Source organism: Gymnogyps californianus, chromosome 6 (assembly GCF_018139145.2).
Source record: "Gymnogyps californianus isolate 813 chromosome 6, ASM1813914v2, whole genome shotgun sequence".
NCBI classification, from domain to species: domain Eukaryota; kingdom Metazoa; phylum Chordata; class Aves; order Accipitriformes; family Cathartidae; genus Gymnogyps; species Gymnogyps californianus.
In genome coordinates this window covers 18,583,172-18,602,664 of record NC_059476.1, presented here as the reverse complement: position 1 = coordinate 18,602,664, position 19,493 = coordinate 18,583,172, and the positions used below count along the sequence as shown (strand labels likewise).

The 19,493-nt window shown below is 40.3% G+C and overlaps 1 protein-coding gene across 1 annotated transcript in view; it reads right to left on the bottom strand.

The window, feature by feature from the left end:
* The window catches only part of EXOC6 (exocyst complex component 6), a 95,736-nt gene extending 76,672 nt beyond the window's left edge, over positions 1–19,064 (bottom strand). The window contains exons 1-2 of the mRNA XM_050898860.1: positions 18,976–19,064; positions 1,066–1,237 (exon numbers count right to left, since the gene is read on the bottom strand). Coding sequence (XP_050754817.1) covers positions 1,066–1,237; positions 18,976–19,058 — 255 coding nt within the window. The 5' untranslated portion in view covers positions 19,059–19,064. The remainder of the gene's footprint in view (positions 1–1,065; positions 1,238–18,975) is intronic.
* Positions 19,065–19,493: the final 429 nt, after the last annotated feature.

Here is a 19,493-nt window from a genome sequence, read left to right as displayed (position 1 = left end):
TCAAATTTACTTGGGATTTTTGAACTTTCCTTGTTTCTGTAGGTCTGTCAAACAATTCAAATCATTGACCCAATTGACCACTGGTCCCTTTTTGATAACCTCAATGAGCTCTATGGGCCATTCATTGTCTGTAAGAAATGGTGATTGCATTTTATGGTAATTAAACATTCATACTTTGCTGAATGCAAACACTGGGTGGTTGATTAACATCAAACGTGGAAATCTCCAAACCACAGCAACATTTTAATGCTGCAGGTGCAGGCAAAGCTCAACCTCAGATTTTCCCACATAGTAAGTGACTCATTAGGTCATCATAATAAGGAAGCACATTCTAGTTTATTAAAAATCTCATTAATTTCTGAACAAAGATGCTCAATGACCTCATTGACGCTGTATTTGGTCTCTTGTTATCTGAATATCCTTTATATAATGCTCTTCTAATCATAACCTCTGATGAACTATGCTCATTCTGTCTGGTGTGCATATTTTGCTCTCAAAAGTGTAAAGAGAGCTAAAAGGGATGGATCTCATAATTCACTATTCTGCATTCTGATTTGGGAGTAAATCTTAGTTCTCATTTCTAATGAAAACTACTAACTCCACCTACTCTCCTACTCATTACAAAGTAAAGAAAATTTATTTTTCATGCATAATTGCCGTATTTTTATTTTTCTAATCAAAATTTTAATTTTTTCTAAGGTCTGACATATAAATGCATGATTAGAAAAAGACCTATGTAAGAAATATTGGTTTTGCCCTTTGTTGTTCTTTACCTTCTGAGAAAGCCTTTAAAAAGGGCAAAATAATTTTGGTAACATTTTCTGAAAACACACATTAAAAAAAAACAATTCAGAATTAGATCTAAAAATATTCAGCTTTGTAAATGTAAATTACTGGATCGGGCAACAATCACAAATCCTAAATAATCCACTTTTTAAAAATTGTTGCAAACATCAAAGTGTATGTGATAATCACTAAATTCTTATTCTTCAGTAGCAGAGCCAAGTTCCTTCTTTTAAATTCAAAGACAATGACATATGAAACTCTGAAAAACTAATTCCTTACCTTTAATTTTTCTGCATCAGCCCTAACTTTAAGAAGTTCTGTAATAGCATCCACAAAGCCCTGATGGTGAAAATTGCACATCTTTTCTATCTCCCTGTCATGGTTACGTATGCAGGCATCTAGTTTTTCCATAAACCTCTGATGTGCATTTGGTTGGTCATCATATACAGACCTGTTAAATACAAATAAGAAAATCAAAGTTTACTTTTCCCCCAGTTAAAAATAGTATGCAAGGATCTTTATTGAAACCTCTCTCTTAAAAAGAAAATACAAGCATGCAAACTTGATGTTACGGTGGCATCATTTGTGATCCACTCCACCAAAATCAGCATTAAAAGAAAGAGATGGCACAAAACTGAGAACTGAACCCAGCCTTTATGGCGTTAATCCAGGTGCTTAACCAGTTACATCACGGTTGACCTGAGCCTCACTGGTCTGTTATTTATGCCCTAATGCTCAAATATGGGTACAAAAGAATCAGTTTCTCGGACCACCTCAAATAGCATGGATCGCTTTTCCATCAAATTCCACTCTTTGCTAAATATAAAGAAGTGAAAACATACAAATGTGCTTTACTGGTATTTCTAACACCAGCGTTATCCAACTAAATCAGGGTTGGATGCTTCCAGCCAGAACGACAGGAGCACTGTGGGGCAGCAGCCGGACCCCTGGCGGAAGGCAATCCCCACCGCTCCCTGCTTCCTCCTGCCCGCGCTCAACGTCTCCCAAAGCAAAACCATGACATGCACATGCCTAAGGCTGCTACCTCAATGGGAACTAACTTTCAAGAATGGCTAAAATCAGATCTTTTGGTTTATTTTACTAATTGTTTGAATAGTACACTTATAAATCTCAAGGAGGAAACATGACTCCTTGAGAAATTACCAGTGTATTTTGTTGAGCTGCATCAGAAAGAGAAAGCTGTGTGGAAAAATGCTCAAGCATGAGAATGAGCAAAGGAGCCAGGGGGCAATTTAAAGCTTTAGACTTCAGCAGAGGAAGTAAGAAAAGAGGTGTTACAGAGAACTGTACTGGAAATCAAAGGTATGAAGTCTCCCAAGAAACTTAAGGCATGGGCAGTTCCAAAATTTAACTAATAACTTGATATAGCAACAACAGCAAATACAGGTAATTTTTGAAGCAGCTTTTCAGATAGAACGAGAGTAGCAATACGAGGATGATATAGTCATACACATACAAACATCTTTGTACTGCAAAGTACAAGTGTTCAAAAAAATCAGGAGATCAAAAATCTTTAGATGGCTTTTTTTAGCCTCTAATTTCCTTTCATAATTACAAAGTTCTCTCCAGAAATCCACAAGGAGAAGCTGCTTTAAAAAATAATTTAAAAAAATCTTAAGATGGGGGGGAGGGGGAGGGGGGAAAGGCTGACGTTCCAATGGTCTCAATGTTGCTTGTAGAAGTACAGTCTTAAGTTCAAGACCCAGGCAACAGTGAGTCAAAGCCTCTAAACTCTTGAGTAGAGAGAAAGTACTTCCCTCCCAGTCTTCTCGGAGAAGTATGACTTCCCATATTCTTCAAGATCCTCTTTTCTAACGAGACAGCTGGGCTCTGCCAAGATCTGGGGTCATCATCACCATAGGTTCAACAAACCTATAGCTAAGTGTCTGACAAGAACCTGACCTTTCAAGGAAGAAAAGGGTATAGAAGAGATTGAAAAGACTCTTGTAACTAGATTCTTCATCCTTTTTGAGTTCCTTTTGACCTTGGACAATATACTTAGAGAAGCAACTGAAGTTAGAGAAATGAGAAAGGTAATAAGCTGTCCTACACGCCAAAGGAAGAAAGCCAATACCTGATAGCCTGCTTGCTATAGATATTTTGTCAGGGAAAAATTTGTTCAATAAAATATTCCTAGAATATCCCCCTTTTGCTTATGATAGGAAAATAAGGCTATGGTACTGAAAGGCAGGTTCTTTCCTCCAAAGTGCACCAGGGGAAAAATGTAAGATTGTTGACCCATGAAGTGGTTCACAAAGGGAAAAATACCCCTCATCCTTTCCACCACCACAGTTTGAAATGACAGCTGGAAGGAGCAAATGTGTGACAGTCAGTTTCTCCTCCTGAGGTTCCTGTCAGACTGCCTGAAAGGGACCCCTCAAGGCTGCCCAGGACAACTGAGGTTTAAAGGGCTGTGGTGGAAGATCATGAGTGACCCACACCTGCCAGTGGGAAACTCCTGCACCCAGAACCTGGTGCTGGCTGGAGGGAGAAGCAGCAACCTGGCCTGGGAGGAAAGAAAGGTGCAAGACACATAGTCAGCATTGAGTGAGCTCTCATTAGGCGACCTAATGTTCCACATCTGAAGACACAGGGGGAAGCATGTAGAACTTCTACTTGTAAAGAAATAGGGAAAGGATGATAAAAAGGTTCAACAACTGATGTTGTAGTGCTCCAAAATACACAGTACAAGCTGGTTACGAGTGCTGCTCTGTCTCTGTACGAAAAGGGTCAGAGATGTTGGAACCTACAGGGTGGACATAGAGGGACATCCACCTGTCTCCAGAGGTGTTCCTGGAGAAGAAATAAAAAGATTAGGAAGACCGGAGGCATCAGATAGTGCCTTCACAGATATCGGGCATGCATGAGCTTCCTCTGAATGGGCTGGACTCACCATCTATACTGCACTGGATGCTAAAGCAAAAACCAGAAAAAAAGTTCAATTTATTACTGCTTCCTTGAGCCTTTTATTTAAGGGTAGAAGGAGTCTACAAGTTTAGGTCTCCTTCCAATGTTCTCAAAGGGAAGTGAGAAAGGAGTATCATTATCACAAATACAGGAGACTTCCATCTATCGCTGTGTACTCATAACTGTAAGTTGTGTAACATAACTGTAAGTGAAAACAGTAGTAAAACACAGTAGACCAAATATACCTAAAATGAGAACAAGACTGTAAAAAGATGGTGCAAGAGGAACCATCAAGTATGCAACTCCATACTTGAGTTTGTACCACCAAACTTTCTTGGTGGTAGCAATGCACTGTCTTTTTGGACTTAGTTATTGCCTCATGATTTTGGGGTATCCAGTAGCTGCAGTTCAGCATGGCTGTCTTGATACCTTTTTATTGATTTCAGATCTGCCAACACTGGCAGACATGCTGTTAAAATACTGAGAGAGGGAAATAATTTGCGATCAGGAGATTTCTCTTTAAAATGTTATCAAACAATTCCAGACAACATAGCCAGAAATTCTGGAAGCACATATGATGCAGCATAGGCAATACAGTATTCCTTGTTATAAAAATCAGTTTGGTTTTTTTTCTCAATATTAAAGCTACTTATACTTCAGTTTAATGATAATAAATAAAGTACTGATTGATAATTCTCAGGGGTATTATCACAATATTTAATTCAAAATCATACAGGGAATAAATGTTTAAAATTGAGGGGGAAGAAATCAATATTGTGTACATCCCGATGCACTGCCTTAACCACAAAATTACCCTACCTTATTAAAATAATAATTACTATTTTATGTTCTACATTGAACTGTTTTCTGCAGGGATACTAATAAAATAGTGATCTGTGACCTAAAACAGTATTTTGACAGAGCTCCTCAAGATTCACTAGTAGTATGAATTCCATATTAATTACGTATGTAGACAGCTCCATCTTGTGGGAACAATAACAAATCAACCCTCTTCAGCACACTAGTGAAAACACTCCTGAGACAGAACTGCTTACCTTTAAAGAAATAAATCATTACAGCATTTAAAAGAAATTCACACTTTGTATCACAACTCTCTGATCTAGGTGAGAAGTAAGATGACGAATTAAACAAGTTTACTAACTTCCTTAAGACGCTGTACTCTTAGGACACTATACACATGCTGTTTCAGAGGCTTCAGAAGAAGTCTGACCTAAAGCACTAGCCTTTTTGAAAGTGTAAGTGTACTTGAATGAGCCATGCCATCTCTGGCCATAGACAGAAATTAGGCTTTTTCTCAAAACTGCAAACACAGCTGAGGCAATGCACACCTGATTTACCCATTATGGAACATCACACATAGTACAGTATGGTTTATTTCTGATACTGAAGCTTATTTTCCATACATACATTTCAAAAATTACCTACATGTATCTAAATAAAGTAATTGCTACCTTTGAATCATTATCTGAAGGTGTACATTTCAACCGAGTACGGCACTGCAAGCAATCCTGACAGCAATTCTGTACTTTTCAGAGTTAAACTATCAGGCAGACAAATCACCATCTTGCAATATCTTGGAGAGAGACATGGAATCCTGAAAGCATCCTATAGCTAATTCTTTTAAATTACAAGACAAAATTAACAGAATTTACAACACACACACACACACCAGTTCTGTTGGGAAGAGAGTGAGGAAGTGGTAACCCTTTCAGATGCATTTCTTCAGGAGATGACTATTACATGCAATTATGTCTACCCTAAAAATCTCTCTCTCACTTTAAGTTGCTTCACATACGTCAGTGGGAAGCGTCATAAAAAGGGGCAAACATGCCTAGGGTATCAAGAGAAATTTTACATGTGTAATATATAGTTCTTTCAATTTTTGTTTACATTTATACACCTCTGAATGATGAACCCCAAGGATCCTCTTCAGCTTTATGGGCCCCTGAAGTGGATGCTGGTGATCTGAAATACAGCACAAACCTGAACTGAGCCAAACTGAAAGACATGATCAGTTTGTATTACAATTGCTTTCAACCTGTGATCTATACAGCTATAGTAACCTATAGACTACTAGTGGTTGATTCACACCATGAAACTCTGAAGAGCAAGCTTTTTCTCAGTGTGAGCCTTCAAACTGAGAAAAAAAAAAAAAAAAAAGGAGAAAATCACTATGTTGGAGACAGAAGTTTGTACTTGATTTTCGCACCAAAAAAAAAATTTACACAACATACCATCTTAATTTTCAATCTGGAATGAGAGAATATTAACTTGAGTGACTAGTTAGACATCACTACTGTGAATCAGTGACAGGGCAGGTACTATTTTCATTCCTAACTGATGGGGCAAGCAGGGCACCCATGAAGAGCACAAGCAGAGCTGAAGGATTTTTCTGGTAATGTGTAGCAGGTTATTTGTCTATATTTCCCAGAACTCTGTATATATATACAGAGAGACTTTTTTTTTCTGACTCATCCCAACAACTGGACTATATGAGTCATATTAATGCCAGTCTAGGTAAATACAAGATAGTGCAGAAAGTACTCGAAAGAGGAAAAAAATTAACTAGGAATAGTCAGAGACAGCTTAACCTAAAGGAGAAAGATGTCTCAGTCACTGGCTCAATTTTATTGCAATAGGGATATTTTTACCTTGATCTTTTCTTACCAGCTGGGCTGAAGGGAGAAAGACAAGCACAAATAGATTTGAATTCAGGTCTTAATAAAAAAATGAAGGAGAATTTTCAGATATGCAACCATTTTCCATTTGAAGAAAATCAAAACAGGGCTACTTTATACCATAAAAAAACCTCCTTAAAATTTTTATTTTCAAAACTGAAACACAATATGAAAAAGATGTATTTAATAGGTCTTACTGACAATTTTTTTGTGTTTACATGCAAAAAAAAAATCTATTGAAGCACCAGAGGGCACCATTCTATCCACAAAAATACCACCCATTGAGTGAGCAAAAAGGCTAATCTCCAGAGAGCTAAAATTCAGCCAAGAATCGTAAAACCTAACCTGCCATGAATTCCACCTGACCCTTCACAAAATAATAGTAATTTAAAAAATCAATTATCCTCAAATCATCTGATCCGTTCTATAATGACAACTCCATACATATGTATTATCACTCTAAGCCACTATCATAGATCTCTTCACAAATGGTTACAGTACAGCTTCAAAAATATATTTCTGCTATCATTTCATATAAATATTTTCTGTGCATGCAACCAGGATACGTCATTAAATGCCTGAGTGCAAATGGGATTAAAAGAGGATCAGCATTTCACTAAGGAGGAGGGAAATAAAAAGTTACAGGCCAAAAAAAATCATAAGCCCAGAAATTAATTTAATACATTGACCGGACTACTGGAAAGGTAGGCAAAGGAAGTGCATATGGACTAGGAAGTGTAAAAGGAGAGGAGCCTAAAAATATTTTTTGAGAGTTCAGCAAATACCCCAAATTTGCTTTTTCGCTCCTTATCCCCAGTCTTCCCATCTACATCATCTTCCCACTAGAAAATGAGAATAATCAGAAACCTGAACACAACTTCCACTGTAATCTACTCGGTGGGAGTTTAGCATGGAAAAGTGAATTGCAAGAGTAATCAGAATGAGAACTAAAGTAATTTTGTCCCCTATATCCATGGCAATAGCTGTAACTTTTCAGTGGTAAGCAGAACTGCTCAGGTACTCAGGCTTTAGGCAAAAATGAACTTGAAGAATTTATTTTATTTAAAAAAAGCTCCATACTCTCATAAGAAAATAATCATTCAGAAGATAATATGAATTCCTGGTTGGTGATAAATAACTCTGTCAATAAAAAGTCATTACTAAAATGATCTATTAGATAAAGAAAAAAATAATATTTAACAAATCCCTTTTGGGTTTTAAAAAAAATCTATTATTTCTTGAAGGTTTTGGGGGTTGGTTGTGTGTGTGTGTGTGTGTTTGGTTTTTTTAAATGGGCAATGATTCAATTTTTAATTGCAACTCATATTCAGGAGAAACACCTCTGAGCTTATGGAGCATTACCGTAATTTTTAGAGTGAACAATTCTATTCCTAGTAATCATTTATAATAATAGGTTCTAACAGCAGCAAAGATTCTTAAAACAGATCATCTATTTAAAAAATAGCAAAAAAAAAAAAAAGTCAGAAAAGAGAAAAAAAACCTGATCTTTTTACAGGACAAAATAGCTCCTCACTAATGACTTGCCACCTTCCACCATTTTCACACCCCCCCAACCCATCCTGTTCTGTCCCATTTCTAGGACAAATTGCAGGTTCCCCATCCCTGCCTACATTGCCACAAAGTCTTTCACTTCCTGATTACACAAGACATATGAAGCAATTAGAAACTGTATACACACATTCCTTTCAGGGTACTGATAACCACTTAGTAAGTGCCAATCAGTTACATCTCCGTGAATGCTGTGACGATGATGAGAATTACACATATCTGCACAATAGTTGTACAAGTTTGACACGGAACGTAAGCCTGACCATGCAACTTCTGAACTGCAAGGGATGCAAGAGAAAAAGATTCATTTGTAGAGCTTCAGATTTAGCATTGTGGGAAAAAATAATTTTTTAACTGATCACTTTGATCAGTTAAACCAAGTCACAAAAAAAAGAAACTCAGACATACAATTTTTATTCCATTTTTCAAAGTAATACTTCAAACAAAACACACACAAATAAACCAACTCTCAAATGAAGAAACTGCGCTTGTGGAAAATCATGTTTTTAGAATTCATATCTTGCTACCAAAGTAAATTTTGTACTGAGGCTAGAGGTGCTCTCAACTAGCTCCCATACACACATTGCAAGAAGTGGCCCAATGTCCTCTCCCTCCATTTCTCATTTGATTTAAAAAAAAAAAAAAAAGAGAGAGAGATATTAAATAAAGTTATAAAATAAAATAATATTTACAATTCAGATTTGCATGATGAGTTCAGTGGGATCAATGCAAGCACAAAACACTGACCATGCAAATTAAGATTCTGCCCTTAAAACAGACCTGTCATTGTGACTATAGCCACGGCATCCCTAACCATGATACTGTATCACACACTCCATTTAAGCTTCATTTTCACAGGAAACACTGCAGAAACCTCCTTTGTCCTACAATATACAAAGATATTTTCTGTTTACACAAACTGCAAACTTTGTAGGGATTTTTCCATGGAGTAATTTCATATAGGTTGCTGCATACACCCTAAAAAGCTTTATAAAATAATGTCCAGGTGTTTCCTGTAATTCAACTGGAGTTATGGTAATAAGCATATTTCTTAAAACCTATGCAGCCTTTCTATGCCAGGCGCTACCTAGGGTCCAGTTCTGCCATCCTTATTCATAATTACATCTCACTGCTCCAATTAAAAGATTGCATTACATGCCAGAACAACGTAGAACTCAAGCTATGGCCTAATCAGAGAAAAGATTTTATTAATCTTAGTTTAGCTGTTATGCTTCGCTTGCCTGGTTTTCCTGGATGTGCAATTTCTGTGAATTGTTCTCACTAATAGTATCCTGTTTCTATGAGCAGGAAAGGGCTGAGTACAGTTTGTTAGTTAACATTACTTCCTATAAGCAGGGTCCATATTCTGTAGTAGCAGCACTACAGCAGTCATTGTTCATGCTGGATAAGCAATGGATCACGCTGATGGCTGTTAATGGACATCCTCTGCAGCGAAACATGAACTGATAATCAGTAAACCCAGATTTGCAATAGACTTCCTCCTTCCTGTTTTTACACTGCTGACCAAGGAGAAGCCTCTTCCTGCTAAGCCTTTGTGCGACTTACTGATGTATGAAGCAAGAAACTGAAAAACAAGTGCTGCACTGCTATTTTTTTTTTCCAATTTTGTGTTGTAATAGTAGATAAAAAAGACAGCAAAGAAAATGCCAGCTTCACTCACTTCGGCACTAGCTATTGTCATGTAACAAAATGCCAAGTTTGGCTATCTGTTTCATATACCTGAACGGATACTGTGGACATAGTTGGAACCTATGTTATTTCATAGAAAATAAAACAAGAAACTGAAGTCCATACAGCAATAGTCTTATCTTCCCTTAATATTTCCACAGACTGTAATATAAATTGCTCCATTTTATGAGCAACAGATTCATCTATAAATGAAATTGTGAGCTTCATTCTTTTTAAAGATTTGATCAGATTCCTATTACACATGTCCCAGAAATCATTAGCCATCTATTACAACCTACAGCTAATCTGTCTTCTTTATATGGGGCACTTTAGACATAATCTTCAAGATAAATATGTACCAATTGTTTCAGTAGAGCCTTCATGAGACACATGAAATAGAACAGAACGTTTAATGTCACAAATGTCTAAGTTACTTATTTCAATAGCCTTTGAATACCAACACGACACAGATGTAAATACATTATTGTAGAATCAAGAAGTTCCAGATTAAATAAAATATCCAATAATTAAAGTTTCAAAACCAGTTGGATTAAGAATGTATTCTATTCAATACAGATCAAACCAGATAATTCTTTGATGTGTCACATTCCTCTGCAAACATATAACCAAAGCATATATTTTCCAATAATTTTATATTATCAATTTTTGTTAACTCTATGAGCTCCCATAGCCTATACATAGAAAATCATCACGTATTTCTCTCATGCACATCGACAGCCTGTAGTATATATCCTTTGCACATGCATATCTCCCAGGATCACTGAAGAAAATGAAAAATTACTTTAAAGAAAGTCTATTTTTAATTCAAAAGCCCAACTAAAACTAACTCACAGTGTTTCTCTCTGTTGGGAAGCAACTAACAGTGTGGAAGCAACTGACTTCTGCTCTTTGTTACCTTACTCCAGCCCTCTACCTGCTCAATAAACAGACTAAGCAGCAGAAAATCTTAGGGAAAGGTGACACACCAGCACGCCACAGGAACTCCACATTTCAAGAGGAGGTAGCACGCATTGGCTACCTCATTACAGTTTCCTAAGTTTATGAAACAAAACAGAACAAACATACAGTGTAAAACAATATCAACTATGTTACTTTTATGTTGAAATTAACTAAAAACAAAACTCGGAAGAAAATGTTGCCTCACTGAAATCAATGGAGTAGAGATCCTTCAAAGTCACTCTACGCATAAGGAAGTGTGCAAACTGTGGAAGTCGCAGTAAGCGCTGCTACCAACAGAAACATCTAAATGCCTGTAATAGAAAGGAAAGCAGAGTGTATTGAAATTGAAGTTCACGATACTTGAAACTTTAAACACTTCTTCTTGAAGTTGAAATGGCTCAAAAGTATCCCCCTGGGTACACATACTACAGTATATGCATTAATAATTTCGTATTAGTCTGATTCATGGGAGAATTGCAAGTTACGCTCACTGCAGTTTTGCAAGCAAATTACTTTCTCTGAGACATAGTGAAAATCCCACTCACAGTGTTAGAGCTGAACACCTTTCTCATGCTACATCAAAAAAAAAAAAAAAAGTCCCAGCCTTCTCTGCATGTCCCTAGTGCAGAACTGTTCAAAGACATCTTTTAGGTCCTCTCTGTCAAACACCAAGTCTTTCCATCATGGCTGATGCACTCTAAAACCTGCTTCTTTCCTTCTTAATACGATTAAGTTCCCTACTAGTTTGGTATTACTGGCAAAGGTTGAGGTACAGGAAGGGCTTCAGCCAGGCTCCAGGAGAGATCGTTAACTCCTTCCTGCATAGGACACAGTTTGTCAGGCATAGAAATAATTCCTTAGTAGACAAGACGAGGAAGAGATGCATTGTTGAGCATACTTTAAGCTGAACATCAAATTGAACATGATGTCATTGTTATACCAAGGTCTGTGGTGACAGGGATTAGGTTTGGGCATTTCAACCATCGCCAGATAATAGCCAGAAAGACTGGCAACAGCTAGATTTTATAACTAGCCATAGCAAGCCCTTCAGTAAGATAAAATCTAATGTGATTACTTGATGCTGACGCAAAGCTAGGTTGATGTTTTTGAACGAGTTAGTACTTAATAGTTTACTACAACCCATAGAAATAGTTTCCTATTTGCGAACCCATTCCTGGCATTATCTTAGAAGCATTATTTAAGAAATATCAATCCTCACAGATTTTTATGAGCCCATTTTAGTAGTATAATCCATAAAATGCAACATGACAAAACTTGCTTAACTGCAGTTGCTGTAATTTCAGCCGTGTATGTGCAAATGCTCTAGCACTTACAGGTCAAAAACAGGCTTATATTTAATTGAATTATGCTAAGGCTCCTCAGGTAGACACCTGTATTGAGGAAATTGCAAAGCCTCAGAGCAATGGTTCAGCAATGCACACAGAAAGCTAGAGTACAGTGTATCCTGCTGGCTTCCCAAAAAAAACTGCAAGAAAACAAGTACCCATGTGACTGGCATTTGTGAAGGATGTAAAATTATGCATTTCCTATGCATATGGCAGGTCCAAAATCTGGGTCAACAGACACTAAATAAAATCAGCCTGAGGAATAAGTCAATGAAGAAATGACATGAACAATAATTGGCTTTCCTGAATTTAACTGATGTAACAGTGAATAAACCATTCATATGATGAGAAGGCTAAATTTAGATGAGACACAATGATACAAACTGCATGAACCACCTATCAAGTACACTATTCTGGATCTCTCAGCAGATGATCCCTCTATTTTAAAAGCTTTAATGTATTTTGAAACACGTTTCCTAAACACGGGAACAATTTCAAGCTCTTTGTTAATGCTTGTGAAATTGGAGAGAGCTATTTCAGAAGTATTATTCACATAGGTTACTAGTTACATTAAAGCTTCACTTGGCAGTTGCCCATTTGGAAAACACTGCAACAACTGAGTCAGAAGCTGATGCATGAACACTTAAAAAGATCAAGATAACCTGATCTGCAGACACATATTTCATGACAAACTTAATCAGCATTGAACCTAAAGATTTTTTGCACAACAGAAGAATGCAGTGCAGATATGATTACCCACAAACAGTTTCAGGCTTTATAAAAAGTAGAGAAGTACTATGTTGAAACTTGCAGCAATGGAAGCGAATCCTCACCTTCTAAAATATTTTTTGCCACCAATGGCAAATCTGCCTGAAATATCAGGCTAGCCTACAGAAAAATCAGAACTGCAGTTCTGCCACTGAATATATAAATGCCAGATTAATCAGTCTACAGCATGCACTCTTCTTATGCTGTTTTGACTCTATGTAATGGACTAGGGATAAAAAAAATATTGCTCCTTCATAGCAATATACACGGTGAGAGACCTGCTCACATAGACAGTTGCTTTATCTGACTGTTGCCTTTCAGCTTAAAACACTCGGAATATCATCAAATCCTGCACCAAGTAACAAAACCTGCACCCGACACTATGAGCCAGCCACCTGTTTTCCAGGATACAGTGTTCTCAGCGAGCAGGCCATTCCCCTTACTCTATAGCAACCCAGTTGCAAAATAGGAGTTAGCTATTACAATAAAGATAAACTGATACATAAATATACATCAAAGTACCCTCTGTGACCTGATCCAGAAAAGACCACAGCTAACACACAAGGAATTTCTAGTTCCTTTGGGCTACTTTGTAACTTCAGTTTGAAAGGGAACCAGGAATGAAACACATCAACTTGAAAACTAAGTAGGGTTTGAAGACAGACCATTAATGAAGATACGACTACTGATTTTCAAACCACAAAAATAGCTTACAATATTGTAAAACATTATCATACTATTTGAAATTGAAATACATGATCAAACCATTTCAATTCTGATTCAAAGCATTGGCTGATGATCTCAGAGTCCTCTTACGTTTGCTCTATATTTAGAACAAGACTAAGCTATAGACAAAAATGTGAATTGCTGGCTCATAATCCAAAACCAAAATAATGAAAACAGAGAAAAATGCCTTTAGACAATCATACCTGACAAGTAAGACCACAGGGCAAAAACAAGGGCAACCACATTTTGTCATTGGATAACCACATCACAAATCCCAACAGCCCATAGGCAAGTGCTCAGAAAAAATACTTCCCAGCCTGCGACTGTGTTAATGCTGTACTATCTTCCCACATCTAGAGAAGTCATTCATACTGCCTATGCTACTGCTTACTAACTATTCCACTAAAGATACAGATACTAGTAATAATAGTGTATACTTTCAGTAAAACAAGTTATATTGAGTCTTCAGAGCACCCTGGCATATTCCAAAGTGTATTTTAGGCACTTTGTTCGCTTGGCTTTGGACAGGCCCCCTCAATGGATACAGGAATATCTCCAAAATACAAATTACGGCCCCCAGTCTGGACAAAGCACCTGCAGTTGCAAAGTGTACCACAACTCAGTAAAAGCAGCAGAATTGGACTCTCACTCCATATTTCTACCTCTGAATTTTCTTAGAAAACTTGACCAGGAAAGGACAAAACAGTCTTGCTTGGACCACTATTGCTACCTTCGCTTCCTCAATTTATTCCTCTAATGATGCCTTACTGAAGCGTGCCTTTTACCTTCAGCTGTTCTGTAATGCAAGGACAGAAGTTCAGGATGAACTGTTATCAATCGCTTCTAACACTTCACCCATACTCATTTATAAGGCTCACAATAAATCTAGATCCTACCTCCAAACTCTGTTCAACCTAAATGAGAAAAAAGCAGCACCATGCAGAAGTGATTTTGCTTTGCAGCTGGGTGGCTCAGTGCTGCTTTTACCAGTGCAATGCAGTCCTAGGTCAGTGGAAGGTCACCGCAGCATGTTGCAGCATCAGACAGAAGTGCATCAACCTAACAGCTCTTGTCAGTGTGATTCCTGTAGCCAGAGACAACATGCCAGTGAGATGTCTTCATAGGAGGCCCTCTAATAACTCTGCAAAGAAGTTTCATGGCCAGCACAACTTACAGCAACCTAGAAGATGCTCTAACATCTACCCGGCAACAGCTTGGTGATGACAGATTTCAGAAGCAGAAGAACAGAGAAGTTGCCTAAAAGCATTTTTATGCTGACTTTCGAGCAGCACTTTCTGAGCTGTGATTGTGGGTCAACGCCAGAGTACATCCCACTTACAGGTACATCAATAGACACAGCACCTCCTTATCAACTTCACCTTAGCTACAAAATCGCCATCATCAATTCCTCCATAATTTTTAAATTTTATTTTACTTTTGTATTAGTTGTTTAGTCAACTGATTGTGGGCATGGAGGTACTCCTCTGACAGGCTGTGCATGGGGGTCACAGAACACTGCAGACTCAGTGATGCGAAGCTCATGAGATGAAGCGTTCAGAAAAAGTCTACCATATGCTTATGCAATACGTTGCCAAGCTAGAGTTTAAGAGTTAATTCACTTATTTTTAACAAAGGGCTTTGAAATATTACACATTACCACAAGCTCAAAGAGACTCGTAAGTATAGTATATCAGGACACTGGCAGAACAACATCTTCTACGTTGTTGAGCTCCACTTTGACCTATTTCGACCAACGTAAAACTAACTAACCAGCAGATAAGGTCAATTATTTTCTTCTGAATAGAATTTATCTTATTAATTATCCTGGCATGTACAACAGAGTATCCAAGAAGTGTGAAGATGCTCTTAAAAATTGACTCTTGAAATTCTGTTAATATGTATTTATATGCAGTTCAGTGAGGGCCTGAAAGTTTTTTGTTATTAACTTTTTAATATATTTATCTTTTTTTTGGAGAGGGATATGGGAATTGCCTTACTTTCTTTTTGTCTTTTTCCTTTTCCTTTCTAAAGATTAGAAATGTGCTGACAACTCTCCCTGGTTTTGCAAAGCCCAACAGTATGTATATGACATGAATTATAAGATATTAACACGTTATATAAAAAGGTGAGAGTGATGAGCCTTTAACAGGTGTTGTCATTAATCTCATTTAGTCAGCCATTAAAGCTAGAAAGATGTTGATAAAAGTTTCACAGAGTCTGCTGAAAAAAAAATTAATCCTGGCCTGCTATATACGCAGCCTACCTATTTAATGAAAGGCATGTTATACAGTTGATTTAAGTCTCATCTATAATGACTCAGTGTGTGTCATTAAATTTAGAGATGCAAGTTAAATACCAGCAATTTTAAATCAATAAATTCATCCACTTAAAATTTAAAATGAAAATTAATTTAATCAAGTACAATCTCTTCATTTTCTATTTCTTGAGATGCAGAGCAATCTTTAAGAGTTAACTTACTCTCCTAAATAGTAAATAATCCCAATTGTACTAGTTGTACCTTGATCCCTCCTATAAAGGACCTGTGTTTCACATTCCTATACATGGGTGGATCTCAGTACTAGAAAAATCACCTGCAGGATCAGTCTGTATGTTGTTCCTTACCTGTAAATTATACACAAAAACATTATATATCAATATATGCTATTATTTTTTATATCATAAGCACAAGTGCTGCTGCTCTTCTAGCAGGATAGGAAACAGCACCCTGGCAGAAACAGCTATTCCAAACCAGCAAACAAAACACTGAAGAAAAACAAGAGCAAAAATGCGTTTCCATGGAATCTACGTATGGCCCACAAAAAAATTACACTTCCTTTGTGAAGCATGGATGCGTTAGGAAGGTATTAAGCTCTTGATATGAACAATTAAGGATAAGTCAGATCTTGCATATCCTATGATCTTCAGCATTTAGTATTACCTCACGCTACTTATCTGAAACGCTCACCTCAAGCTCATTCTTTTGTTCTGCTATTTAAGTAGGTATGTTGGTACTTTATTTCATGTCACGATGCTGTAAATATTCTCCCAGCATTACAGACCATAGATTACAAAGATATTCCATTTCACATAATGAAATAAGTGTAATTTCAGTCATTACATGAGACAACTGGCATCAATGGCTTTCACGACTGGAAATCGATGGATCACTTCATATTGTAGCCTTATGCAACTGCACATAGAATTACTCAACTCATTTCTTTGATTTATATTGTTTAGCAAGTAAAACCTAGATCTTGTGCAGAAAATAATGCTCCATTTTACGTTCATGCTTTTGTTCATTGAAGTAGATCTTGAAATTAGATGTGGGATTTTAGACTTTTTAGTTTCACACAGCAATTCACAGATTTTAACAGGCATAGCTGAACAGATAGCTACAGTTTTGATTTTAAACATTGCTGTTCTTACAAAGTAGCAGCATATTTCTGAGATGTTGGCTGGACTGCTTTCAAAACACTCAGCCAGGTGTAACCATTCTTTAGCCTCATTGTTTTGATTTGTAAATGAACACTAGAGGTTACATCAGACCAACGTGCACTTCTTTTCTAAAAATTCTGAAAGTCAGCAATGCGAAACCCCCCTTCTGAAAAGTCAGAAAGATAACAAGATAAGATAGATGAGATACAAATAGAAAAAGAAAGGATAGGAACGTGCAAAGAAACTAAGAAACTAAATGTTATATTTATAAAAACTCTGACACATTTTACATGTTTAATATGGATAAGAGATTCATATTGTCCCTTCCCCCTTTTACAGCCCTCCCCCAACCACACCTGTGGTTCCCAAACATGCCTTCTTCCACTGCAGCCTGATTCTCTGTATGTCCTTTACATAGGTTCCTCTGATACAAGCTCTATACTGGAGATGGTAGTGAAACTACAGTTATATTTAACATTTTGTTGCTAAGTTTTCTGTTTTGGTGTGTTTTTTGCAGACATCAGCTCCAACCTGCCTGGGCTTGTTAGCTGAAACATGGCTAAACTGCCTCCAGGGACAACTCAAGTCTGAAAGCATCTCAGCTACTTTCTCTCAACCTGAGCTCACAAACTCTCACAGGTGAAGCTCCTTGTGATGCTCAGCTTCGACACCTCCACACTGTATTCCCGATACTGGCTGTGTTTAAGGAACAGTAAGGGGAGATCAGAGTGCAGTTTGCTCTGAGCTGGCCTCCAAGAAGCCCCTGGGTGATGTCTGGGCCACCACACTCCCCGTTTGGGCTCTGAGGACTGATTAGCCCCAGTCGCACACAAACGCCCAGACTGCCGCCTCCCACACAGCCCTCAGTGCTGGAGGACCCACTGCAGACATACGCAGCCAACCACAAAATCATTTGCTGCGAAGTGCAAAATGACCCATTTCACGTGCAACGTACATTTCTCTTCCGTCAGTTCTTGGCACTGGGTTCCCCATCTGCATACCCCGTGTTCACCCTTTCCCGGCTCTGCCCACGCTCTCCAGCCGGCACCATCCCCTCTCCAGTGAAAGCCAGCGGCGCCGTGCTCACCACCCTGCAGCAAGCTTCCACACAAACCGCCTTTTCCAGTTCCCTGCACACAGGCTCTCCATATCTTCCCAAAGAGATAACACGCAAATTCACAGTTCTCTCTCCTCATCTCTTCAACATGCAGGCTACGCCATTTGGCAGTATGTGGAATTAGAGGGAAAAGAAAAAAAACCCATTGAAGTCACGGCATTTCAGAAATGCCCTGAACACTGTCACATTTCCAGAAGGAACCTGACCAGGGCAGGAGATTGCAGACTGCGTTAAGAAAGGCTGCATATAGAGGAGCCCTCCTTACTGATGCAAACACCCACCCACAATACGGTGTCAGTCCTGTTCTCAGCACAGGCCCGGGGGTACCGGCACACCCCAGGGAGATACCCCATGTCCAAGCGCGGGGCAGGAGCCCTCCCTGCCCGGGCGACGAAGAGGCCGGCACCAGGCTACGGCGGGCACCCCGAGTCCGGTCGCCCCGGGCGGGCCCAGCCCCAGCGCCCCGTCCCGGCCCCGCCGCGCCCAGCACCGCCGGAAGCCGGGCAGCGCCCCGCTTCCCCGGCAGACAATGACAGGGGGAGGCCAGGCCCGGGGCTGGGCCCCCCTTCCCTGTCAGCGCCGCCGGCCCGGGGGTGACAGCCGCCCGCGGCGGCGCCGGCCCCGCTCCCTGTCCACACCGCACCGCACCGCGGCGGCCCCTTCTCCCTCCGCCACCCCGGGGGGGGCCGGGGCGCGGCGCCCCTGCAGGGCCCGGGGGGGGGGAGACGGCGGTCGGGCCTCCGCGGTGCGCCCCCGGGGTCTGCGCGTCCCCTCCGGACCCGGAGCGGCCGCTCCCGCCGGAGGCGCTGCGGGCGGCCCCGCGGTGTCTCTGGGGAGGAGCTGTCAGCGCGGCCGGGCCGGGCCGCGGCTCCTCGGGCGGGCGGACGGGCAGGCAGGGCAGGGCGGGGGACCCTCGTCCGCCGTCGGCGCCGCGGCCCTCGCCGCCCCTCACCTCAGGGTGGGTCCCACGCAGGCTGTGTCGGTGCTCTCGATCTCCTGCAGGATCCGATCATGCTCGGGGAGACTCTCCGCCATCTTGGATGGGAGGGACCCGGCGGCCGCGCCGCTGCGGGAGGCGCCGGGGAGGGACCGAGGGCGGAGGCGGCCGCGAAGCCGGGCGGGGGGCAGCGGGTGCCGCCGGGGAGGGCTTCCCGGCGCGGCGAGGGGCAGGCGGCCCGGGCGGGGGTGAGGAGGAAAGGGAAGGGGCGGGCGAGGAGGAGCAGGTCGGACCGGGCCGCGGCGGCCCGGTTTGCCCCAGCTCGCCGGTGCCCCGCGGCCCTTGTCAGGGGAAGAGCTGCGCCGGGGGCGCCCTGGGAGCCCGGCAAAAGCCCTCCGTCCCCTGGGCATCTCCGAGCGCTAGTGTCCAGTAGAGACTGCGGGCAGGTGCCCCTGCTTGGCGCCACCCGCTCTGCCCTGCTCAGCGCCCTGTGACCGAAGAGGGACACCCAAAATCCGGCCCTTCTGCCGGCT